The 27,354-nt window shown below is 44.9% G+C and overlaps 1 protein-coding gene across 1 annotated transcript in view; it reads right to left on the reverse strand.

The window, feature by feature from the left end:
- Window positions 1–407: 407 nt before the first annotated feature.
- The window catches only part of Abhd17c (abhydrolase domain containing 17C, depalmitoylase), a 44,188-nt gene continuing 17,241 nt past the window's right edge, over window positions 408–27,354 (reverse strand). Inside the window, 2 exon segments of the mRNA XM_004658109.2 lie at window positions 408–1,790; window positions 5,385–5,564. Coding sequence (XP_004658166.2) covers window positions 1,571–1,790; window positions 5,385–5,564 — 400 coding nt within the window. The 3' untranslated portion in view covers window positions 408–1,570.

The raw sequence follows: 27,354 nt of genomic DNA on the forward strand, positions 1-27,354 counted from the left end.
AGGGACCAGGGACACATGCGCTCAGTCCTATGGCTCCACCTGCCCCAAGTCTGGGATTCGCATGTACCTACCATCACTTCTCCTGAGTGAATGGCTGCTTGAAGGGCTGACAGCAAACCGCAGCTGCTTTCTCTGGTCAGACCCTGTGGAACACCCTTGAAGCAAGCTTCCCAGAGAAACTGGCACTGTGCCCACTCTCAGTAGGGTGACAGTGAGAGTTTTAGCTTTATTTTGTAGCTGGAACCTACTGCCTATTCTTAGAGACCATCTGGGTTTTAAGGCTATCTATGGTATATCCTGTAAGTTACCCAAAGTCTTACCAACCGTGATGACCATATGGCGCAAGGATTCCCTTCTATCATGTTCTGTTTTGAGGGGGAGATGACGAAAAACACCAAGTCCACATGTTCTGATCCATGCGTCCTTTATTCCATTACCAACCACTGTGCCGCACCCAGGCAACAGCACACAAACTGGCAACCAACGCAACCCAGTTGTACAACAGTCTGAGGCTTACAGTACATTTAAGGCTTTTAAATTTGAAAGAAAAGAAACTAAGCTAAAATCAGACCAAAGGACCCCAAACCCAGTCCCCAACCAATACAAGTAGTGTATCAATTTTAAGCATCGTACATTTCTGCCGCTTATTTGGCGCAACTCCAGTGTCAAAACCCAAATAACTCCTAAACTAAAAAGAGTAGTTTAGGGAAATTTTAATTACCTAAGTTCTTCAAAGCATAAACTTGGAATTTTTGTCTTGGAAATGTTATAAAAATTTTAATAGCAAAACATAGGAGTAAAAACATATTAACAAAATGTATTCAATCATTTACAATACAAACAAGGAATTTTGCAATCCGTTGTTGTAGCCTGACAAAAGAAAACTACCATTAAGAATCTATGCACAATGTCATTGCAAATATGTACAGGACTTTAAAAAAGCCGACAGGAAGGACTTTACAGAGGGAAGTCGGCCAGGCTGTTAGACCAACCAGACAATCAAAATATTAAAACTCTGTTGGCTAGTAATAAATTTACACTTAAAAAAACTTCAGTTTCCTGTTAAGAACATTCCAGTTATATTTATATGGTTGCAGTTGATGAAGCTGTTTTTAATAGTTCCAGAAAATTACTCTCTAACTCGTTTGTGTGGGGAAAGATCGACATGTTAACAAAAATTAATGAAATAATTAATAATGAAGGCATTTTTACAACAGTTTTCCAGTTACACTATCACGGCTCCACGAATGGATGAGCCAGGGGGCAGAGGGCGCTGCACATGGGTGGAGGGCTGAGTCCCGTGTCAGTCAACAAGAGGTGGCGGTGAGGGCGAGAAACAGACTTTAGTCTACAGCATTGGGACACAGTCCCCATAGTTCAGTTGCTCGGCCTAACAGGAGGTGGGAATTAGGTACAAAAAGACTGAGATTTTGTTAGCTCTTTAAGGAGAATACCCCAAGGGTTGGGCCCTTCTCCGAGTTCTCCAGCCATTATAGATATCGTCCAGTTAAAGAGTGTGCAAACGAGGACTCCTCCGTTCACAGTAAGTGAGGTAAGGTTGGCCGCTTCTTCAGGAGTTGGGAAGCTCGTGAGATATGAACTGTTTTAGTCTTTCCAAGTACTGTGCATAGAGCTCTATGTCATTGTGCCCAGCGCCCTCAACCCAGAGGGGCTCCACTGCTCGGGGACAGCGCTCATACATTGCCAGGCCATGAGAGAAGTCGATGACCTCATCCTCTGTACCATGAATAACCAACACAGGAGAGGTGACTTTCGATATCTTGTCAATGCTGCAAGACAGAAGATAGAAAAGGGGAGAGAGGATCCCTTTAGTTATGTTCACAAGTAAAATGCCACACCTGGCAAGTGACCAGCATCCACAGGCAAGGAAGTTAACACTGTGGGAGTTTTAACATTAAAAACTATTGTTAGAGCAGTTTTTGGGTCACAGCTGGACAGTCCATGGCCCAGCCTTCCTCTGTGACCAACAGCACCCTGCAAAATGGCAAATGATTACGGGCACCACAGCCATGCTGACACTGACCGGAGGGTCTGGCTATCTTTCCCTTTTTGTACGGTAATTCTGAATTTAAGACAAAGATACAAAGGCATTACAGGAGCCCCACAAACTCCCCCCACTTCCCATGGCTGACATCACACTTCGACATATTGTGTTTGTCAAATCCAAGAATCAAACTTTGGTCAGCTGATATTAGCTAAAATCTTCAGATTTTATTTAACTTTTACTTGTTTTTTTTTTCCATAAATGTCCCTTTCCTATCTCAGAATCCAATCAAGAATACCACATTGCATTGAAACAGCTATTTTTGTTCAAGTAGTTTTATTTAAAACAGAAATCGTAAGAGCATCAGACAAACTAATATTTCTGACACATCATGTTTGGGGAATTTAAAGCACAAACATCTGACAGTGGGACTCAGTGCTTCTCCAGTTCTCAGAACTCTCTCTTTTTTAAAAGAGAACTGAGTAACAAGAAGCAAACCCCATTTCATAAAAGCAAATGCCTAACTTTCTGATAAAAACGGCCCTACTTAGCTTGAAAGCTTAATGGGATGCTTAGATTGGACTCCAAATGACTTGTGACTACTTATAGAAATCAAATTTACTCTCAAAGGATGACTGTTTTGAGGCGCTTCAAAAGACTGTGCTTCCGGCTCTGAAAACATCCCAGGGAAGTTCACAGGACTGTCAGCATCTGCTGGGCTCTGGTGGGTAGCATCATTTAAACCATGCATCACTAGGAGAAACGCATCTTTCCCCTCCTACCCAAGGCCCCCTTTCTTACTGCTGACTCTTTTCACATTTTATCTCAGGCTTTAAAGAGAACATAAATGCATACTATTTGTGCAAAGCTTTTTTACGTGTCTCATGTAGCACAGGCTGGCCTCACAGTCACGAAGTAGTGAAAGATGACCTTGAACTTCTGATCCTCCTTTCTCTACCTCCCCTGCGCTAGGATTATGGGCATGCCACCAAGCCCAGCTTTATGAAGTACTGGAGTGTCATGATGGTAGACAAGCCCTCTACCAATTGAGCTCTCTCCTCAGCCTAGTGTGGGAGTCTTTTTGATAAAAGTAACAGCTAGGATTTACCATAGCTGGATGCTTTGCATTTTGCCCAAGGAGTCTCATTTAATCCTCATGAAACAACCATCTCTTATTTGATCAGTGAGGACTAAGGCACAGAGAGATTAGGAGATGACAGGCACGAGGCTGGGGAGATAATAAAGAATTCTAACATCAGTCACACACTCCAGAGGTGTCACACACTCCAGAAAGGTCACATCACCTTTCTGAATAACTCACACAGCTGCCGACTACTGAAGGCATCCCAGGACTGTAAAACCCCAGCAGCCATGGCATTTGAAGAATTCAGAGCCTTGGTGGCATGTTCAGTTCTACAGACCAGGAATTTTCTTGGATTGTTCTTCTTCTAAGTACCTTCCTTTACAAGGGTTCAACAACACTCAATTAAAAGTTTATTTACTCAGTGGCTACGATGGGCCTGGGCCCATGCTCCATGGTTCTGGAGAACCTCTTGCTGTCTGGAAAGGGTGCTTGAAGTGGAAAGCCATGGCCTGATCCTAACTGCAACGGCAAAGGTGTCAGCCTGCCACCGAAGCATGTCAGGTCTGTGCCTGGCTTTGTCTCTGTCCCTCTGACATGTTCCTTGGGGACACCACCAGAAACAGACATGATTCTGGCCTTCGGTAGCAATGGACACTACAAAAACATGTTGGTCAAATCCAATTAATGATGGAAATCAGTGCAAGTGCTAATGGTTCGCAATCTATCACATCAATAATTTAGGGTGCTCAGCAGGAGTGGTCCCCTTTTTCTCTGTCCCAACCGAGCTAATGACTTCACCTCTCTCAGCTTAATCTGTAAGGAGAGTACCAAACTGGACCATGTTCTTAAAGTTGTCAGAAAGGTTAACAAGAGGGTGAGCCTGAAATGCCTCGTGAATCAAAGTCAAGCACTAGTTGTTGATTTCTTATTAATAAGGTATAATTAATTGTAATGGGTGCATTTTAAGATATAGAATAATTTAGGGGGGTAAAATAAACTATCACTATGTTGCCAGAGTAACACCCGGCACTGTCTCCCACAAACGCGCAAAATATTCATCTTTGAACAAACTGTGTCTCATTACCAATTCAGCACAAATAAGGTCACATTTGCAAAGCACATCAGCCCTACTTAGCATTCCCGGCCACACCACTGGAAGTGCACAGTGGGCCCCAATCCCAGGAGGCTGGGTTTCACTTAAGTCAGGCACAAACTACCTCACAGAACTGAAGTTCATCCAGTGTTCAGAAAGGAGACAGTCAGTGGATCACATGTTATACAGCCAAATGCTGTAGTTTCTTCCCCAGCAAGAGCTGAAGAGTGGCAATTACTAGGACAGCCAAAATCCTGGGAGCACACATTCCTTCTGCTGAGGCTTTTTTGTAAGGTGGTGATAGAAGCCAGCCAGCCCCGCGGTCACACCATCAGGCTGCTGCTGCAACGGACTGTGGGAAAAGGCTGGGGGCAAATACTTTTTATTAAAAATACTTCCCACAGTATAGGCTACAAGAAAAAAAAAAAAAAAAACTTACAAAGAAGCCACTCTGCTCTAGCTTTTGTGTTTAGTTTCCTTCACTTCCATTAGTGGCAGCTAGGGAAGAGCAGGGCTGGCAGCTGATGCCCCAGGCCGCCGTGGGCTCGGGCTCCGCCGCTTCCCAGAGTACACAACCCCAGCAAGGACAGTCTCCTGCTCACAGTGCCCGAGCAGGAGGCAGGGGGTGGCTTCCTCATTCTCCAGTCCCCAGAGCTTACAAGTTGCTTACTGTTGTTGGATTTATTTTCTTCTTCACGAAGATTAACTGACACACAGCCTTTCCCTTACCTGCACTGCCTTACTGAAAAAATATATATATATATTGGTGTGTCTTTGTTTTTATTTCAGAGTCTAGACCATTGCTTCTTCACACCTTTCACATGTAGCTCTTTGCAATTCAATAATGCAGATTTCTCTATAAGCCGATTAAATGAATATTGAATGTTCTCAGGATTCCTTAGAAATACTGCAGGATAAGTGGGTGCTTTTTTGTTTTTTTCAGTCTACATTGCAGTTGAATCAATTAGTCCCAAATATCAGCACAACCAAGGTATTTACCTATCATCTAGAGACTGTCCAAATGCAGCCAGCCCCGGAGGATTAAGTCTCTCTACACATGTCACACTCACATTGCCGACAGTGCCTCCACAGGACCTATGCGGGACACACTCAACTGGAACTTAAGTGTTTCACAGTCATGGCAGCCCTGGGTATGGACTCGAGCCACTGGCCAACTTTATCTCTGGGCAGCACACGCTTACCTGGGGAAAGCATCAAAGCAGTATGTTTTCCTGGTATCTGGGAAAGCCACACGCAAACCGGACATCAGAGGAGAATGGAGGATGACAGCTGCGCACTCGTACCGCGACGCCAGGTCCACGGTGGGGACAGTGCCGATGCTCTGCCCGTAGAGGATAATGTTCTCAGGACTCACACCATACCTGAGGAAAGCAGAAATTGCAAAGCCGTTAGTGTGTGTGGGAGAAGAAATGGACATGCCCGTAATATTCAAAACCCACAAAACTCCCACATGCAACAGCTTAAAACTTATCATCTAGCTTGTACACGTAAGCTTAAAATGAATGAACATGAACTTGATAAAAACAAAATGTTAAGAGGTCTATTTCAGTTCTAAATGACTAAGAGATAATCTGTCTTCCACAATATTTTGCACACATAATGATCATGACATTTATCTGGCTAATTAACTAATACATTACAAATTTGAGTTTTTACTGTCTTTGCATTTCATATCACTTCGTTTTTATTTTCTTTGAAACTATACATTTCTAAAGTGAAGATGAAAACAAATTTGGCAAGTTAAAACATTAAGAACTTCATGATAGGAAAGGTTAGCATTTATAAAATAAGTACACCGGCACACTATTAAGCTGAAGACAATTATGTTTTCTTTAGACTCTTTCCAGGACTAAATGCTTCTGAGGTTTCAATTCATCAGTGTTTCCTTGTGTGGTGTCCCCCATAAACTTAGGTGTTCTGAATGCTAGGTTCCCAGCTGATGGAGTTTTGGGAACTAACATCTCCTGGAGGCCGTGTATTGTTGGGGGTGGGATTACGGGTGTTATAGTCAGTTTCCCCTTGCCAGTGTTTGGCACACTGTCCTGTTGCAGTTGTTCACCTTATGTTGATGGGTGAAGTTCACCTTCTGCTCATGCCATCGTTTTCCCTTGCCATCCTGGAGTTTCCCCTCAAGTCTGTAACCAAAATAAACCTTTATTCCCACAAGCTGCTCTTGTTTGGGTGATTTCTGACAGCAATGTAAACCTGACTGCAACACCTTGACCCACTTCTGAGAAGTTTCTAATTGGGTAACTATGTGTGTGGAATAGCCATTACACTCCCAGCCTACTCTGCAGCTCAGTGTCCACACAACTATGTTCCAGCAAACGGGAGGAGAGTGAGTGTGGGTGAGTAACTCCAGGTGTGGCATTATGGGGAAGGGTATGTTCTACCCTTTTCCTTTCTGCCCTGTTGGTGGGAAGTGATAGGAATGAAGACATGGGCAGAGGAAACACGAACGCTTCGCACATACATAAAGAAGACACACAGCTCACCTTGGTAGGGCCTGCACATGTGTATTCAAGTAGTGAGTGATGGTAGAAAAAGGAGAATGTCAGACAACTTCAAGACATGGTATAAAGTTTGCAACGCAACTGGATTTGGAAACATCTATGTATACTAAGTACGGCAAGGAGGGCTTACAGGGTGTAACTGGAGGGAGAAGACCCACACTGAATGTGGGTGCATCATTCCAGGAGCCAGGGCCTTTGACTGAATGAAAAGGAGAACATGAGCTGAGCACCAGCATTCGTTTCTAACCTGCCATTCGATGCTCCTATCACCATGCCTTCCCCACCACAATGGACAGCATCCCTCAAACCATGAACCAAAGTCAACTTCTATGTTGCCTTCTTCCAGTATTACGTCACAAGAAGGAGCAAGGAATGCGCATGGCAGGGAGTGAACGATGGGGCCTGTTACTTTGCTAGGGGAGTATAAACCTACACAAGCACGTGGGAAGACATTTGACAATCAGGCATTGTCTAGTAACATTGAAGCCCACAGTCCAACAATTCTTTTTGGAACAACTACCTAGGGTGCCATGAAATAGCTTCTAATGACAGACTTGTAAGTTGGGACAGCAATGATACAGATAGACATCAAGGGTTTCTTCTAAAAGGAAGAGTCAGCTAGACACGATGCAGAATGGTTGTGATCTGTGTCATGTCACAAGTGCTCCTCTCACAAGCTGGACATTTACGACTTCTGAGTGCCCGTGGGTGGTTATAACCCTATAGTGGTTTAAATGTGTGACCCATAGACTCAAGGGTAAATCTTGAGTCTCCAGTGGGTGGAGTGCTACTGGGAAAAAGAGGTATGTCACTGGGGGCAAATATCAAGTCGAGCACTAGGGTATGTGGAGAGCAGTCAGTGAGTCCTCCGTCTGTTTTATGGTGCTGGCTGTTGGTGGTTCAATTCTCAGCCTTTTCTGGCACCTCTGTTTACTTACTTGCACTGAACTGAGGAGCCAGCAGTGCAGCTACATTCTTCTGAGCTTCTCAAGCGCTACACTTCGCATCTTCCCAAGGTGACTCTTCACACTCCTCAGCCTCCCTATTTCTCATCTTTCTTTCTCCTCCTCCTTCACATACTCTCAGATACCATTTCTATCTCTGAGATCTTTTCAGGACTTTCTGTATCTAGCTACACTTAGTGGTATCTTGTGGTCAAATGACCTGAGGATGTCAATGAGTCAGTGTATGAAGGGCACCATTTGCAACATGATAAGCATCTCTGTTACAAGTACTTGGGGTCTGTCCCCAGAGGTGACTGGAACCTTCTGTGGCTGTTTCTACATCCCGCTTCATGGCACAGAGACTGCTCCTCACTACTTGTTTTCCAACCTATTCTGTCCTCTCCTTTGGTTTCTGTGCATCATCCAGCAGATGAGGGGGCAGCAGACATTCGCATTCCTAAGTCTCAGCACGGTTTCAGTCCCCTGCCTCCCTGACTCAGGAATGAAACACTGACAGCCTGCCTGCCAGCTTCCATCCCGGCCTCTGCCCAGGGCAGAGCCCAGGCAAACCCAGAGCCTGATCAAAGACCATGGCTGACCTCTCTTCTCCTTCCTCCTTCTCCGTTGCCTTCTTCTTTGTCTTTTTTTTTTTTTTGACCTCTTCTTTTCCAGACCTGCCTTCCTTCCAGTTCTAGTAGCTACATAAACTGCCACTCCCTCCAGTTACACCCTGTAAACCCTCCTTGCCACACTTAGTATACATAGATGTTTCCAAATCCAGTTGCGTTGACAAACTGTATACCATGTCTTAAAATTGTCTGACATTCTCCTTTTTCTACCATCACTCCATTCTATACACTCTCACCACCTACATCATTCCTGCAAACAGAACAAAGTAAACCAGCTTCTATCACATTACTGCACTAATCAAACCCTTCAGCAAACCACAGCTGGGATAGAAGTCCGTGACCTCAGGGTAATCTCCCCCTGAGCCACCTCACTGCTCCAACCTTCTCCCTCCAAGTGGCCTTTTTGCTGCTGCAGGCTGGATTCCCTGCTGGCTCATTTGTCTGGAAGACCCTCACTACTCAACTATGGGTCCCCAGGTACCTCTCACGTTTCTCCCACGCTGTTCTAATGCCTCTAGTCTATGTGCAGTACCGTCCTGCCTGAGCATTCACTCACCCACGCTCACTGGCCTGATGTGAGGAGGACGGGCTGAGGACCCCCTACCGCAGCCCCCTCAGCCCTCAGGTGTAAGCTGCGCGTCTGCCCTTGGGGACCGTTAAGGATGTGATCTGCTTAGGTAACAGACCACGTGGAGGTATGTCTTGCTTTGAACTAAATGTGATTCTAGCCAAAAGCTGTGTTTTAGCAAATTAAAAGCTAAATTTTGTGGATACTTGTGATTCAATGTTATCCACTGGGAGTTGTACATCTTGCATATCTTGGATAGGAACAGAATTTCTTATTTGCAAAGCAGAAAAAAGTCACGTTAGTACCCAGTAAGAATGTAAACTTCAGTGCTTGTGGGCATAGGTTTTCTGCCGTTTACTGTCATATGGAAGTGATGGCCCCAAGTAACTGTTCTCTGTAACATGGACAGTGGGGCCCTTGCCAATCTCCAAGCTTTGCTCTCAGCCTCCAAACAGCCTCCTAGGTTTTGTAATCCCAAGCTATATGCAGTCCGTGTTGACCAACTGGAGTTTAAGTTTCAACCCCCACTCAGTACACAGGACATGCCACAGGTCAGGCCTCCAGGAGCAATCTAGAGCCAAGGGCTGCGTGACCCTCTCAACAGTGTGAGAGAGGGTTGAGCAGGAAGACCCACCACAGAGGCTGAGAGTGCCAGGGAACCAGCGTCCCACGGAAATGATCGCCTATAAGGTAAAAATCATTTTGTTTGTGTTTCAATGTAAGGCTTTCTTCCCTTTCAACAGTCATGAACACGCCCGGTCTTCCCGAGACACACTGCATCCTGTTTGAGTTACTGGGCCTTGTCTTTGTCCTTTGTCAAGAGCTTCCTCATTTATCTTCAGAAGAAGTGCATTTGGCACAGTTCCACTGACTTTGAAGTCAACATTTTAAATATTTCAGAGCTAAAATTCCTAAGGGAAATATCTTAAGACATAGGATGAAGATAAATACACAAGGTAACATAAATGTTAATTGAAGGATGAGGTCTGAAGAGACTGAGAAACCCTCACCAACACCAGAGCAAAGGAAGCCTCAGAGCAAACAGAATTACAGCAGCCCTGGGCGAACGTTTGCCTTTGGACATAAGAGATGTGAACGGACTGGCATGCTTTCTGAGTACAGAAAACTTGATAAACACATGATTTCTAGTTTAATTACTAAGTGGGGCAACAGCCATGACATGTATTTATTTTTTCTTCCTTAAGGTACACTTTTTATAGGTTAAGTGGTCTTAGGGTTACACTAATGAAAGCCTCACAAACTGATTTCTCCCAATGTTACTACTAGCTATGGATACAGTTAACATTTAAAATATCTGATGTCTTGGTGCTACTTGGGAAATGTAAATAATTTAAAGGTTAATAATACTGTTTCTTTTTTTAAAATTTTTAGCACATTATGTTGAAAAGAATATTTACAAATGAGAAAATTATACTCTTTGGAAGCTTCTAGAATGAGAATGTGGGCACAGGACTGGAGAGATGGCTTAGCAGTTAAGGTGCTTGCCTGCAAAGCCAAAGGACTCAGGTTCAATTCCCCAGGACCCACATAAGCCAGATGGTCAAGGTGGCACATGAGTCTGGAGTTCATTTGCAGTGGCAGGACGTCCTGGTGTGCTCATTCTCTCTCTTAAATAAATAAGCTTTTTTTTTTTTAAAAGAACATGGGCACAAAAAATATGGCCCTTCCACCCTGGTTATAAAACCAAACCAGTCAAATACAACATTAGCTTCTATCCCAGCTCTTGAGAGGTTGAAGTAGGACGGTCAAGAATTCAAGGCCAGTCTCAACTAAGTTCAAGACTAGCCTGAGCTACATGAGACCCTGTTTCAAAACAAAACGAAAAATTAGCCTTATTCAATGCAAACAACAATCAATGCAAGGTTCTCTTGAGCGATACAGCTTTGGGTGAATAATTATTGATTCAAACCAAGAAACAATAGGAAACAGGTACAAATGAAGGCAAAATGAATAGTATGGCTGATGAATTTATCAAAGTACAGCAGTACCCAAGCACACAGAATGATGGAAACAAGAGACTGGAGAGTCAGTGAAGTCCAGACAGAAGGTAGAGCTGAGGCCAAGGTCAGAGGAGCAAGTTTAGAACCTTAAATGAAAAGCAGGAGCAGCCGGGGAGAGGACAGCCTGGCCAGGGCAGGGCAGTGAAGGAGACAGAGAAAATTTGGGGACTGCGTATAAGATACTCCAGAATATAGAGCTTGGCTACGAATTGTGGACTGGGGAAGACTATGGGGTGGTTGTGTGCTTTGTGGAAGATAGCTGCTCACCTCAATGTGTTCAGAACAGGAAGGAGCTAGGGAGGAAAAGAACCCAGATAACCTTAATGAGCAGAGGGTAAGAAAGCTGGCTGAATCAGGAAGCTGGAAAGGCGATCCATCCAGGTGGGGAGTTGGGAGTGTTGTTTGTTTTACTTCAAAGACAGTTTGGTGTGTGGATATACTGAGTATCAAGATGCTGTGGAATACCTTAAGCTGGACATACAGAAGTCAGTCTCTTGGGTTAATGAAAGGAAACTTAAAATTGTTTGACGTGTATGCCAGAAAGCCCATCCCTAGTACTAAGCTCTCCTTGTTCTATTTCCCCAGTGCCCACAACACAACGATGGGTGGCTAGAAGAGGCAGCGGGTCTGTGTGCAGGTGAGCAGCTCAGCCATCTCTGCATGTGAGAGAACAGCTCCAGGATCCCTGTAAACACATATCCCCATCCTTTTAAATCATTTCTACATTGCTTATAGTATCTAACACAAGGTAAATGCTATGATAAAAATAGTTGTCATGTTGTATTTTTTATGGGATAATGACAAGAAAAAGTCATTGTTCAATAATAACCATGTAGGCCTAACTATAGTCCCCAATGCTTAAATGGGCACTGGAGACTGCAGTGTGTGACAGGCAGGAGGTAAAAACAAACAAGAATGTGTGTGTGCACGTGTGTGTGCGGTTACATTCACATGCATTCAGTATAGTTCTTTGCACACTATAAATTAGTTTCACTTCTGGAACTATTTGGAATTTTCTCCCTAGAATATTTCTGATTTTCAGTGAGTGGAATCCATGGATGTGGAGCCCATGAATGAGGAATAAACACTGGATGGCTAATGGCAAAGGCTGAGAGAGAAACCAACTATCCCAGGTCCCCATGTGCAATGATTTAACAGGATGCACAAGGCACAGAACCCTCTAGAAAATACAACTTAGGGCAAGAGAGATTGCTCAGCAGTTAAGATGCTTTTCCTACAAGGCCTAAGGACCTGGGCTCAATTCCCCAGTGCCCACATAAAGCCAGCTGCACAAGGTGACGCATGTGTCAGGAATTTGCAGTGGCCAGAGGCCCTAGCATGCCCATCCTCCCCATGTGCCTCTCTCATAACTAACTAACTAACTAAATAAATAAATAAATTTAAAAGAAAATACAACTTCTAGGAAGGCTTGCTACTATAAAGTACATGCTTACAAACGCAGCCCTTACGGAGCATGGTTAACACACATCAAGATGTGCATTATTTTTCTTTCATGAAGCAGCATGCACTGGTTTCCAACACATCCTTTGGTTCTAGATGTTCATAGTTTCTGCTGTCTGTGTCAAGTTGAAGCCTACCTTCAAAATAACTCCATCCTTTCTGACACTCAAAACTGTTCCCTAATGGGGCATGGTGGCACACACCTTAATCCCAGCACTTGGGAGGTAGAGGTAGGAGGATTGCTTTGCATTCGAGGCCACCCTGAGACTACATAGTGAATTCTAGGTCAGCATAAGCTAGAGCAAGACCCTACCTTAAAAAAATAAAATAAAATAAAAACCATTTCCTACTCCAACTCTTGCCGTATCCAAGCAAAAATAAATAAAACCTGACATGATGACTTAATTTTAACTTTTAGAAAATCATTTTTCAGAGGGAAAAGTTACAGTTCTAAAGAATATAAAATTAAGTCTTTTGATGTGTTACAATTAAATAAAATCATTTGCTTGAATTTACTTGAGTATATAACTGAGCACGATAATCCAGACTCTAGGCATTCTGTCATTACCTCATGCGAGAAAAGCCAGAGAACAACGCCTCCCCACACAGAACAGCAGCCGCCCTCAGGTCCTCAAAGGGCTGCAGTCAGCTACGTAACACTCTAGCAGGAATACACGGTGGAGAGCCACTGACAGCAGATCCATGATCACTGTGACTTCTGCCCCAGCAAACAGTTAAAGAGATCCTAAACCTCCAGAAACCCAACTGAAAGCTATGGTACACCCTCAGGAAATCTCTACAATTTTTTGACTGCCAAGACTGAATGTATTTCTTTGAATGAGTACTAAATGTCTAATTACTCGACCTCCCTGTAAGCAGTTTTTACAGGAGATGGAGTAAAAAAGGACCTAAGCTGCCTGGGAGTTTGGGTGCTTGACACTGCCATGCAACATGACTGGACCCAAGACTGCAACCCTGAAGTCACCTCAGCTCTAGCACTTAGTCAGAGGTATCCACTGGAAAGTTCTATCTTCCAGGAATACCACTGGTCTCCCAGCTGGAACTCTACACATGCACACACGTCTGGGCTGGCCAGCGAACGCTGAACTGAACCCTCTCCAAACACCCGCCACCAGGGAGTGACATCTCAGGGTAAAGCACAGGACACAAGCCAGTCGGTCCATCCAATCTTGATCAGGACGCCTGCACGCGCCTCTGCTCTGCTCGGAGCAGGATCCCTGTCACAACACATAAACCATGGCAAGTACTGCTAAGAGGAGAACCACCTGAGGGAACAGGAGAGCCTGCATGTCTGAGGCCCCACACCCAGTCCCTGCACTTTGACCTCGATGGTTCTCTGATGAAGCTGGGCAAAAAAATGGACTCTTGTAAACAACACAGAAGCCAGCACATGCGGTCGTGATTGTCGTGGAGAGCTGCTATAGAGCAGGAAGGAATGTGGGTTTTGGACTAATGGCACTCTGGGTCTGCATGCCGGCTCTGCCTTACACCGTGACAGAAATGCTGGGCAGCTTTAATGCCAGCACTCATGAAGCAGAGATAGGAGGATCGCCACGAGTTCGAGGCCACCCTGAGACTACATAGTGAATTCCAAGTCAGCCTGGGCTGCAATGAAACCCAACCTCAAATCATAAAAAAGAAAGAAAAGAAAAGAAAAGAAAAGAAAAGAAAAGAAAAGAAAAGAAAAGAAAAGAAAAGAAAAGAAAAGAAAAGAAAAGAAAAGAAAAGAAAAGAAAAGAAAAGAAAAGAAAAGAAAAGAAAAGAAAAGAAAAAGACAAGAAATGCTGGGCAGAATTACTTTCTTGCCCACAGAGGGTGTAAGTAAGGTCTGGTGTTCTGACTGCAGTGTTAACAGGGTAAAGAGTGAACAGTGGGCCAAGGGCAGGCAAGCCTGAATCCTCAGGCTAATTTCCACATACTAAGAGGAGAACCAGGTTCTAAGCTTCCTCCCTCCCCACAGCTTTCCTGTTTCCATACTCAGACAGGGCCTGGCTAGGACTTACTAGGGCAAGGGACACCACAGACCACCATCCAGGAGGAAAGCAGCAGGTCGGCTTCCTCACGATCAGCACAGGCATGGACGACCCTGCTCCACACTCATGATTGTGTGCTGTGGACACTGGCCATGGCACCTCTGATTAAATCCCATGAGGACGCCCACAGGCCCTCCTAGGTGGCATCTTTGGCTCCATTCTCCTGAGCCTGCTCTTCTGAGTACCTGCCCGTGTTCTTTTCTCCTTGTGTTCTCTACCCTTTCTTCTGCTTCCAGAATCTTCCATCACCCTATTCTTCCTCCTTAAAAGCATAAAGAGTTCACAGCATCAATTATGAAAATTTCTCAAACCACAGGACAGTACAGGAAGGCCCTTAGAGATCACAGATGGACCACTTTATTTTATAGATAAGGAAACACTAGCTCTGAGAGAGGTTACTGAATTAACTGGGAACTATTACCAGGCCAGCTGTCTAAGTGAATCAGAGCCGGAGCAAGGACTAAGTGGGGAAGGAACCACAGATCCTGTGAATTATCACTGAATTGGTATCACCCTGTGGTACTATCCCACAATGAGGCATAACTGCCTGCTTCCCATTTCTGCCAACAATGGGCTGGGAAAATGTCAGCCCTATTTTGGGTTCTAGGTCCTGAGGTGGGCCAGGGGCTCCTTTCTACCAGAGCTGGAGTGTAGGTGCTCCGCTCTGTCGATTACCACCCGTGGTCAGAGGCAGCAGTTGACCCCAGGACCCTTACTAGAGTCTGTGGGGATAATGTTGCTCAACAGTGAGCGTACATCCTCCAGCAGTCTCGGCTCAAGGAAATCAAGGTTCAGGTGAAGGACAGTGGTGACATCTCCGTACTCATTTCAAGTGGCTATATGATAAGGGTGGGGCATACCTATAATCCCAATCAGGAAATGGAGGTAGAAGGATTCCTGTGAGTTCGACCAGCCTGGAAAACAGCCAGATTCTGTGTGAAACTGAGGGCAAGGAGAGTGAGAGGAGAAGCTGTGTGCCACTCATGCTGGACTCGTTTATGGACGCGGGAGAATAAGCCCCTCCTGTTGTTCCTTGGCGAGGCAGAAGGTCTAGGAAAGTCTGGTGGCTAAGATAAGTATCTTCATTATCACTCTGACTCCCCTACTAACGAAGGCCTCGCCATCACCTCTCCCCATCATCTAGGTTCCACAAAGCACAAGGGAGCACCAGTCCCTGGGGAGGTACAACAGACTGCCATGCACAGTCCTTCTGAGCCTCCCTGGGGACCTCACATAAGGCAGCAAGCAAGCATGTTCTAAGGGAACGGCGCTGCTGACAGAACTCACCTCTGTACTAGAACACTCCAGGGTGGCTGTTATAGGGGACCCACTGCATTCTAGTGAACCACGCCCACCCACCTGTCAAGGACATGGAATTTGGGACTATGTGAGCCATATCCAGTCTCCTCTCCACTGCCTGCAAATAGTAGACAAGACTGTGACTGAGGCCTATCCCACAGAACATTCCATTTCCTCTTTCAAGCCAGCCTCAATAAGGCCTTGAATCCTCTTAATTAAACTACTATGTAGTGTATAAACTTAATGAAGCAAATCCTGCCTCCTTGTTTATCATAAACAGGAAGCCTTTCCTAGCCACTAAGAACATCAAGTACCACGATTAATAATTTAAAATACCCAGCTAACCACATTCCATTCCACACACTTCACTGTTACCAGTTCCAGCATCTTACTAATGCAGTCTTCTGTGTGAATGCAATAACCAGAGCACAGCGGCATAAATGCAGATTCCATGCTCCCGCAGGCAGCACAAGCATGCAAGAAGGAACACCTGAAGGTGAGGTCCACACCTCTGAGTCTTTACACTATCTGTCTTTCTGTGGTAATGATTTTTCATTGGCAGGACAAAAATAGTGTGTGTCTCCCATTTTCAGCCATTTCACTGTTGCAAGCTAACAGTATTAAAGAGTAACAAGCACAGGAGCCATTCCCTTCTGACATAAAACCGTTTGGTCACTGCAACACCTTCAGGCTGTAACAGCTGGGCACGTTTTTCATCCACACCCAGGAGCCAGGTGGAGGGAAATGCCTGACCCAGCCAGCCAGCAGGAACCCAAGAGGGCAGGGCAGCAGAAGGGGGTTCTGTGGGCTATGTGAACCCTACGGCAGACTCCAGATGCTGGACTGAGATGTTAAAGTAAAGGCAGGGGATGACGGAAGTGTGCGGAGTCAGCCATGCTCCCACGGGGCTCCCAGTTACTCACTGGAGCAGCTATCTCTTCTTCCTGGGACAAACACCTCACCAGAAGCAAGTTGTGGGAGGAAAGGGTTTATTTCAGGCTTACAGTTTTGAGGGGAAAGCTCAGCATGGTGGAGCAGGCAGCTGTTTGTTGTTCAGCTTGCTCACTATTCCAGCAGCTACTCTAGTTTCCATCGCTGGCTGCTCTCCTCTTCCTAAACTCACCTGTCCTCAAACCACAGTGAGATCCCCTTTAAGATGCCTCTAGGCACTTCAATATATTAAACTTTCCAATCTTTCCCTCAGCCCTGGAATGCCCTCTGCATCATTATTTCTTTTTTTAAATTTTTATTTATTTATTTATTTGAGAGCGACAGACACAGAGATAAAGACAGATAGAGGGAGAGAGAGAGAATGGGCGCGCCAGGGCCTCCAGCCACTGCAAACGAACTCCAGACGCGTGCGCCCCCTTGTGCATCTGGCTAACGTGGGACCTGGGGAACTGAGCCTCGAACTGGGGTCCTTAGGCTTCACAGGCAAGCGCTTTAACCGCTAAGCCATCTCTCCAGCCCTGCATCATTATTTCTAAACTGCTATCAAATTACCATTAACATCATAGTTCCCAGCACAGCAAAGTATCTTGAAAAAGGAGTTTCACACTACAAATTTAAAAGGTAGTCAAGGAGTTTTTCTTATCTAAACTTGAAAACCAGAGCAATCTAAAGATTTTATAAAGTATGAACAAATGCTTTCTATAAAATAACCCTATTTATATGTGTGTTCATACTGAACCAGGAGCATGTTGCCGTAATGTATTAGAATTCCTCCAACTGGAGAAAGGGGGAAACAATATGCCCAAAATGTGTAGTATTTTAAGAGTTCACATCTGCCTGACAGACCTTCCCAGAACCAGAGCGAGAGAGGCAGCAGTGACTCCTCACTCACAGGAGCATCGTGAGGCAGCCCAAGGAAGGTGAGTCTAACCACTGGTCTGACACCTGCTTTCACTCCACACCGGATCAAGTTCCCTCAGGACACTGATACTCAGGCTGCGCAGACTGTGGAAAGCAAATCTCTAATCCTGACCAATGCCCCTTACATGCCTAGGCACCAACCTTGTGTGGAACAACAACACTGAGGCGATCTGTGCAGTGAGGGGAGTAGATCAGGCCTACCTTCTGCCTCCTCCTTCCCCTCTGAGATAGAATCACTGTCTCTGACTCCCCAGGAACAGCCAGCTCCACAGGTCAGAACAAGGGGAGCAGGCCTAGGAGATTCCCCTGCAGAGCTGGCCCTCACCTGCGCTGAATGTAAGCTGGCCTCTTGAGGCCTCCTGTAAGCCAGGCATCTCTAGGAAGTGCGTGTGCTGAGCACACCGACAGCAGCAGGTTGCTCACATCTGCAGAAGACGCCCTGCGCACAGCACATGAACCACACACCCTGACTCTGCTCCTAGCAACAACTTGCCAGGTGGCTCCACCAGCTCCATTACATGGACCAGGACACTCAGCTCCTGCCAGTCAGGTTGAAGTGCTGAGAACCCAGGGCAGAGGCCAGCTTCTCAAGCCAGTTCCCTCTGTTCAGAACCACACATCTATACAGGGCCACCAACAAAGGTAGCAGCAGTCTTGCCACAGTTGAGTGGTGATGTAAGTCATGAAGGTAAGACACCTTACATATGCAGTCACCTGGGCCCACCCCATAGTGCCACACTCATGTTTTTGGTGACAAAGCATCAAACTCCTGGCAGGAGGCTCAGAACTCATGTTGCACAACCCACAGACCAGCATGGCCACTGACTCCAGAGGCCCCAGGAATGCTCAGGGCCTGTGCAATGCAGCTCTGAGAATGATGGCTAGGTTCTCTCTTTTTCTCTTGCCCAATCCTCTCCCTACTTCTGTCAAGTACTATCTTTGAGAGGCTGGTCACACACTAATTGTTAAAGGATGCAGTGCTATGACAGAAATTGTCAGAGGATCAAGAGTGGCTCTGAAGAATCTGGGCTATTCACAGCCTCAGGACAGAAGGCTGGAAGAGGCAGAGACTGCTCTTTTTATCACACACGCACTATGTCCGCCCAACTACCACACAGCTGGAATTTCTTACCTTAAATTTCTCAAGAAGCCAGAAACCTTACAATGCCCTCCTGAGCGGCCTGCCACTGATCTCTGCTTTAATGCCCTGAACTACTGAGCCATATTCAGCAATCCAGATGCCCTCACACAAGGGCATGAAGAAGACATTGGGTCAACTCTCTAAGGATGCATGATTTCAAGCAAATTAACGGACTTTCTTTCTACACATTAAGTTAAGCATTTCTTTCTTCCTCTGTCTTCATCTACAAGATTAGAACAGGGCTATATATGACCTCTGCCTGAACTCATTTCAACTCTCAACCACCCAACTATAAAACACACTAAAGGAACAAAGGGAGAAACTACCAGTCATGCGGAACAATCTGAAGTGTTAGTGTTAAAAGGGATCCATGGAAGACTCATGCCAAGAAGCTACAGCTTTCTAAGAGTAGTGCAAGAATGAGTAAAAGAGTAAAGGAAGAGTCTAGCCAAGACAGGAACGAAAATCCTTAACATTCTAGAAAAATAAATGCAGAAAAACCGTCCTAAGTGAACTCTGAGTCAAGACAAAATCAAAACTGCAATGACGGCCCAGGTATTGAGGGGCAGCGTAGCTTAGTGACCATCACCTGACTGCACACAACCAAAGGCACAGAAATGCTGCCCCGGAGCATGAAGCTCAGGGCGCTCGGACATGAGGATAGCGGCCCGTGCCAAGTGCATCACACAGGACTCTTCCAGGCACGCCGTGGGCAGTACCCAGCATCCTCAGGACACCTAAGAAACACTAGCAGGCACGTCCAACCTGTGAGCTGTGTGCAGCTAGCTGCAGACAGCAATGAGTGAAGTTCAGTGCAAGAAACAACATGAGATTATTTTGATTTTTTTTTGTTACTTTACTGTACAGTTCTCAAGCATCAACTCCAAAGATGACAATGTCATATCAGGAGATGGCTCAGCAGCTAAAGGTACTTGCTTACAAAGCTTGCTGGTCTGGATTCAATTCCCCAGTCACCCATGCAAAGATGGACGAGCATTCCTTTGATTCATCTGCAGCAGCAAGAGACCCAGGCGTGTGTGCGTGCATGTGTGTGTGTGCACACAGATGTGCAAATAAACAAACCTTTTTTAAAAAAGTTGGACATGCCTGATAGATCATTTCTACTGCAAGGGTCTGTTACCTCTTAGAAATTGCAATAGAATGTTAGAAATGTTCTGAATTAGGGATTGTTTGGGACAAATCTTTTAAGTTTAATAGTATTCATTTTTGTATCACCTGGCATGCTGGAGCCCAATAAGCAGACACTGGCATCTCTGACTAAAGCCCACTGGTCACATTCCACACCCCAGGCCTGCAAGCCTCTGTGCCTTTCCCTGCAGTTCTTGGATGACCTGATTCTGGTTACTCTGCTCAGAACAAGAACACAGACCAAAGGAATGGGGGTCATATCACAGAGCAAGGAAATACTGAGTGCAGGATTTTAAAAGCCTAGGGTGGAACTTGCAATCAAAACTGACCAAGTATAGAAATGTTACTCTGCCAGCCCCTCTCAAGCTACCATAAATAAAGATTCCAGGAAAGAACCAGAAGAAAACTCCTTTCTCAATAAAAGTAAGGAATGTGAAGATGAGGAGGAAGGTGAAAGAATGGGGAAAGCAAGAGAGCACCCCAGGGCATAGGAGGTACTTTGTGTGTGTGTGTGATAGTCAATACCATGTTTTGTTTATTCATTCATTGACTGATATTTGGGATGTTTCTGTTTTTAGATAGTATAAATTAATGCTGCTGTGGAAATTCATGAGTAAGCTTTAATGTGACATATGTTTCCAAGTTCTTGGGTATAGAGCTAGGGCTGGAATTACTGCATCATATGGTAACTCTGTTTAGCCTTTTGAGGAACTGCCAGGCTATTTTCCATAGCAGCTACACCATTTTACATTTCTGCCAGCACTCTGTAAGAGTTCTGATTTCTCTTATTTCCACTAACGCTTCGGGAGGTACTTTTGAACCTTGTGTGTAGCTCCTTTTTTGTTTCCAGTCTTGCTTTTATTTTTCCCTCACTGTCATTTATCTCTCTTTATATTATACCTCATTCCAGACGAAACAAATCAGCCATTAATCAATCAAAAACTGCACCGTACAGTACCCAGTTTCATGACAATGATCCAGAGTCATTAATAAATGATTACGCTACTCATTTTCTGCTTAGCATAGAAAGGAAGCACACAAGACCTTTTAGACCTATTTTATCACAAATGGCTATTAAATTTTGGAGCTTAAAAGGACAAGCATCAGGTGATTCTGAAGCTCTGTTGGCTAAAGCCAGACTGAGCTCCACAGAGAAGGGTCCACATCTCTCACCCAAGAGTCTGGTTCTCAGCGTGATGCTCCTGGTGCCCAGGTGAGTAAACCCAAGAGTCCCAGGGCAGAAACTTTAATCTTGTGTAAATATTATGATTTAGCTCTGTGAAAATACTCAAAATACCTAACTGGCCAAGAAAACATCACTCTGAAATAGTTGAGCACAGTTGCCTTGGGGGCTTAGCTTCCCTAGCATCTGAATCAAGACCACCACGGCCAGCCAAGACCAGGTGGCTGTGGTCCTAGAGTGCCACTGGAGAGCAGATGGCAACACTCGGAGCTGAGACTTGGCTGGTGCATGCTCCTATGGGAATTCACTTCTGGCTTTTCTACCCACTTCTCCGTAAGCGTCCATTTACTACTGCGAATGTTCACTGCTGTAGTGGGAAATGGAAAGGGAATGAAGGGAGAACCAGCATGGGCACCTGGGCTGGGAACGGTGGTGGCTGAACCATCTGGCCAGCTTCTCCCTAAGAACACAGGAGTGCCCAGGTCCCACACCTCAGGAGCTGTGATTTTGAAGGTAGGATGAGGAGAGAAAAGGAAATCACAAACTTCAGCAAAAGCCAACAGAAAACAGACTCCCTCTGCGACCTCCCACCCGTAATCAAATTAAAAAAAAAACACATTAATAGTGTTTTTAAGCCTCTGGAGTACACACCTACATTAATCAAGAAAGATCTAAAATCAATGACCTTATAAGTGGTGTGAAAGCCTTGAAATTCTGTCTGTAGAAATGAAGACATTTTCCTACCTTATCACTGTGCTAACAGTAATTGTATTTGCTGATTTTTTATAACTTACAGATTCTGCGGACAGAAGCACAAGAGAACAGTTTCTAGAGAGTATCACATGGAACCAGAGGCAGGGGCAGAAGGGTGAAGGAGTAGGAACCCACATGAACAGGCTCACAATAAATAAAGTTTAAGTCCATTCCTTAAAGTCACCAATACAGTCAGTAAAGGATTAAAAGGTGGGGCTGGAGAAATGGCTTAGCGGTTAAGGCGTTTGCCTTCAAAGCCAAAGGGACCAAATTTGATTCTCCAGAACCCATGTAAGCCAGATATACAAGGGGGCACATGCGTCTGGAGTTCATTTGCAGTGGCTGGAGGCCCTGGCGTGTCCATTCTCTCTTTGCCTCTTTCCCTCTCTCAAATAAATAAATAAAAATAAAATATTTTTTTAAAAAGAATTAAAAGGCTGAAAACAGAAAAAGGAAGCGGGTAAATTAGGCTAACTGAAAATCCCTAGCAGTGTCTATCTACAATTGTGAGGAGGGAGCCAGGCATGGTGACGCACACCTTTAATCCCAGCACTCAGAAGGCAGAGGTGGGAGGTAGGAGCATCCCCATGAGTTCAAGGCCACCCTGAAACTACACAGTGAATTCCAGGTCAGCCTGGGCTAGAGTGAGACCCTCCTAACTTGAAAAAAAACAAACACAAACAAAAAAAAATTGTGAGGAGAGGAGGGGAGGAGAGGACTGATGCCCACATAAATCTCTTCACTGACAGAATCGTATGTATGGAGCAGCTGAGTAAAACTGTAAAATGCTATCATCATAATGTCACCTTTCCCTTGATAGCCAGGCTGAGTGTGCCAACTGGTGCAATGGTGGCATGTCTGTTATGGGGGAAACCAACTGCTCTCCAACTGGACTTAAGGCCCTCTCCACAAGACAGAATTCCTGCCTGGAACAGAAAACCTAATGAAAGGCCTAAGGCTGGGAGGCCATAACCCTACAGGGCAACTACTGTTGTCTAGCCAAACGGATACATTGTGCCCACCGAACTTCCTTCTAAATACTTATGTTTCTGTCCATACTTTAATACTACTCTCAGTTTTGGTTACAGAAGCTTCTCTTCAGATGGTGGTGACCACTGGGAAGAACAGACACCAAAGTGCTGAGAAGTAACAGCTGTGTTCAGCACTAAGTGAGACATCTCTATCACACCCTCCAAGGCTCAAGGAACATTGCAGAAAAGGTGGTGGAAAAAATTTAGAAGCCAAAAGGAGGGGAGGAGTACTTTGTACTTTATACTTTGCAATACTGATTTTCAGACAAAAAGTGGTGATGGTATTCATGACCTTGCAATGGCTGACACTATCTACACAAGATCTAATAGGAGAGGGGAAATGATGACATTAAAACAGGAAACTAGCTGGAAAGGAGAAAGGATTCAGTAGGGAAAAGGGAAGAGTGGTGGGAGGGGATTATGATCATGGTATATTGTCTGCATGTCAATAATACTGTCTACATGTTACCTCTCTTAGCTGGGTATGGAGTGCACACCTGTAATCCCAATAATCATAATTTATCTATGGGTACTGAGGTAGGTCAGTGTGCCAGTCGTAGGTGATAGGACAGGTAACATTTTTTTGTTTTGAGGTTGAGTCTCATTGTAGCCCAGGCTGACCTGGAACTCACTCTGTAGTCCCAAGTTGGCTTCAAACTCACCTTCGACTGGCACAATGATCTACCTCAGTACCCATAGATATATTATGTTCGTGGAGGCATACCCTCTGTCAATAACCTCAGGGTAAGCTTGATTTAAACAGTGAGGGGTGGTGTTACCACCCTGTAATTCACTGGTCCCAGATTTAAGGGGAAATAAAAAAGCAATGGTCAGACAGGTTGCCAAAGAGACATTTTGTTCCCCTACCTTACTCCACCCTTCACAAATCAGCTCTCTTCACTGTGCAGAGACACCAGACATTATGGGAATGATGTCACAAGTTCTCCAGGTCACCAAATGCTAATTCACAATAATTGCATTAAAGTGTCTCTTCTAAAAATCACGATGGAGTATTAATAAGGTCAGCAGCTACGAAGGATGAAGCACACAGCTTCATAAGAAGGTGTTTAATACAGATAAGCACTTTAAAAATCTTCAAAGCTGGGGGCTGGGGGCTGACTCAGAAGGTAAAAGCATTAGCGCCTGAGTCTGATGCCCAGCACCCATATAAACAGCTGGGCATAGTCACACATGCTTGTAACCCATCCTGGGGAGCCGTGGCAGATCTGAACCACCAGAGCTCACTCACTGATCAGCCAGTCTCACTAATAATGGTAGCTCCAGTTACAGTGATTAACTCCACTCAAAGAAACCCCAAAAGCAATAAAGGATACCCGATGTAATTTCCTGGGCTCTGCACACACATGCATCCAACATACACAGGATACCATACATGTAAAAAAACAAAATCTTCAAAGTTGGTCAAAAAAAAAAAAATTAAACTCTAGGGCCGGGAAGATGGCTTAGCCAGTAAGAACACTTGCCACAAGCATGAGGGTCTGAGACTGTAGGAGTTCAACTCCCCAGCACCCACATAAATAGCTGGGCATGTAATCCTCATCCTGTGGGGAGCAGAAACCAAAGATTGCTGAAGCTCACAACAACCATGGCTCACTATTCACAGAAAAGACTCTATCTCGAAGAAATGCCCAGATGAGGGCTGGAGAGATGGCTTAGCGGTTAAGGTGTCTGCCCGCAAAGCCAAAGGATCCCAGTTCTATTCTCCAAGACCCATGTAAGCCAGATGCACAAGATGCGGTGGCTAGAGGCCCTGGCACGCCCATTCTCTCTCTCTCTCTCTCTCTCTCTCAGCCTCTTTCTGTCAAATAAATAATTTTATGTGTGTGTGCGTATAAAAAAGAAATGCCCAGATGAGTGAGTGATGGTAGATATACAACATTCTTGTCTGGCTTCCATGTACTTGCGAGCACATCTGTACATACATGTGCATATACACTGCAAGCACACCACACATGCAAATAAAAAGACTGCTGCTGGGTGGGGTGGTGCACACTTTTAAGTCCCAGAACTAAGGAGGCTGAGGTAAGAGGATCATTGGGAGTTCAAGGCCATCCTGAGGCTACTGAGTGAGTTCCAGGTCAGCATGGGCTAAAATAAGACCTTACCTCAAAAAAGAAAAAGAAGCCAGACGTGGTGGCACACTTTGGAGGGCTGAGGTAGGAGGATCGCCGTGAGTTCGAGGCTGAGACTACATACCGAATTCCTACATACCCTGAGACTACATAGTGAACTCCAAGTTGGCCTGGGCTAGAGTTTGACCCTACTTAGAAAAAACAATGACAAGAAAGACAGACGGACAGGCTATAAGCAAGAGATCTGATTTATCTGATCTGGTAATAATTCACATGGCAGACACAACTTGGGAGTGGGGAATGTAGAAAGGGTACAATTCCAGAGCCACCTGGCTTCCCTACATCTAGTGCACCTCTGTGACTGTTGGTGATGCTGTTGGCTAGCCACAGGGACGCAGTCACCCATACAGCCCTCTACTCTTCTGTCATAACCACTGAGAACTGAAGCGTGGGAGCGCTTGGAATCATGAGAGGGAGAGCTCTGGGCTCCTCCTCTAGTAGCAATACCAACTACTTTGAAAAATCAAATGTGGTGGATTTTAGTTATAAAAATAGATGGAAAATAGAAAAACCAAAGTGCTAAAGAAGAAGACTTACATGTTTTAAATAACTAAGCCAAGGATAAAAAGGACTCCATATATATAATAAGCTCTGGTCCCCCCTTACGTTATGTGTAATTTCTTTTTTAGTTAATTACTTGCAAGCAGAGAGAAGAGTAGACAGAGGGAATGGGTGTGATGGGGTCCACTGCCACTGCCAATGAACTCCAGACACATAATGCCACTTTGTACATCTGGCTTTAGTACTAGGATTTGAACCAGGCCATCATCAGGCCTTCCAAGCAAGAAGTGCCTTTAACCACTAAGCCATCTCTCCAGCCCCTCTCTTTTACATTGAATGCATACTAGCCACTGGACAATAAGAGTCCATGTTCAACTTTATAGGAAAAGAAACTAAAGAGCATGTATGAAAAGCTAGAAAAGAAAACAATTCATCTTTAAAAAGCAGGATTTATGAGGCCAGGTGTGGTAGCCCACACTTTTAATCACAGCACTAGGGAAGAGTGGAGCCAAGGTTGGAAGATCCATGTGAGTTCAAGGCCAGCCTGAGAGCACATAGTGGATTCCAGGTCGGCCTGGGCTAGAGTGAGACCTAATCTCAAAACAATCAATCAAAAAAAAAAAAAATCAGGATATATATATATATATGTAGGGAACTATCTTCTTACTTGGCTCTCAATGAATGAAATCTCTGACATGTAAACAGGGCCACATAACCCACTATTTTCAGAGATGCACCAGGTGATGGCAACAGGCTGTCCATTCACCCCTAGGGTCGACTGGAGGCCACAGGAGGAGCAGTTTCACTGCACTCCTCCATCAAGCCATACCTGAGTATTGTTACTGGCCTGTCTCAGAAATGAGCTAAACAGGAACGATAAAGGACCCAGAACCATTTCAAAGAATGACCAAAAGAAGTAGGAACACAGCCTGCAAAAAGAGGAATTCAAGTAGGGGATGCTACTCTCCCTCATGGAACGCAGTGTGGCAACTCCCACAGGACAGAGTGAAGGTCATCAAAAGCCTGTTCTTAGGACCAAGGGAATTCAGACAGTTCAGTTCTATATTCAAACTTACTGACATTGAGCCTGAGTGATCCAACCAAACTGTCACTGCAGGTAAAGTCAGGAACAGATGTTGGCTACTTGGGTGTGCAGAGATGGGGTGAGAGGAGAGCAGTACAGAAAACACATGGAGGGAGATGAATGATCACTCCCACTGGTTGTGTCCAGATGGGTGAGCCCGAGATCCTTTCTGCACTACTGAAACCAACACAAAAGCTAGATAAACAGATAGACAACTGTGGTATAAAAGAACTCAGCATTACCTTATGATCAACCTAATATTGTACTTACGGTTAGGGGAATGGCTCAGTTGTGGAACATGGATCAAGCACGTTCAAGGCAACAGAGTCTATCTCCATGACCAGAAAATAAATGAGTTCTACACTTCTTGACATTAGGACTTTAAAAAAAAGTATTCAGTTTTGAATTAAGATGAATAAATGAGTAGATTTTACATAGATAGTAGATGTTTAGACTTCACACTTACCAAATGGCCCCTTCCCTCCTCCCACTAATAAGACAGGAAAATATTTTTGTTTGCAAATCAAAATATTAACAATGAATGTTATAACAAAAAGCAGAAGGGGCAAGAATCTCAGTATTCTGGACTTAAATACATGTGGCTCTCCAGGGACTATCACTGCCTTTGTATTCCCCACCTGCCTATTTTTCTGTAGATGGGTAAAAATGGTTTCCTGCACCACAGACTGGCATTCAGAGCCTACTGGATTACATCAACTCTCATCACCTATGCAAGTCTCCTGTGTCTATAGGCTGTGCTGGGATGAAGGAATAAACAGTGTTGGAGGGCACAGC

This window comes from Jaculus jaculus, chromosome 3 (assembly GCF_020740685.1).
Source record: "Jaculus jaculus isolate mJacJac1 chromosome 3, mJacJac1.mat.Y.cur, whole genome shotgun sequence".
NCBI classification, from domain to species: Eukaryota; Metazoa; Chordata; class Mammalia; order Rodentia; family Dipodidae; genus Jaculus; species Jaculus jaculus.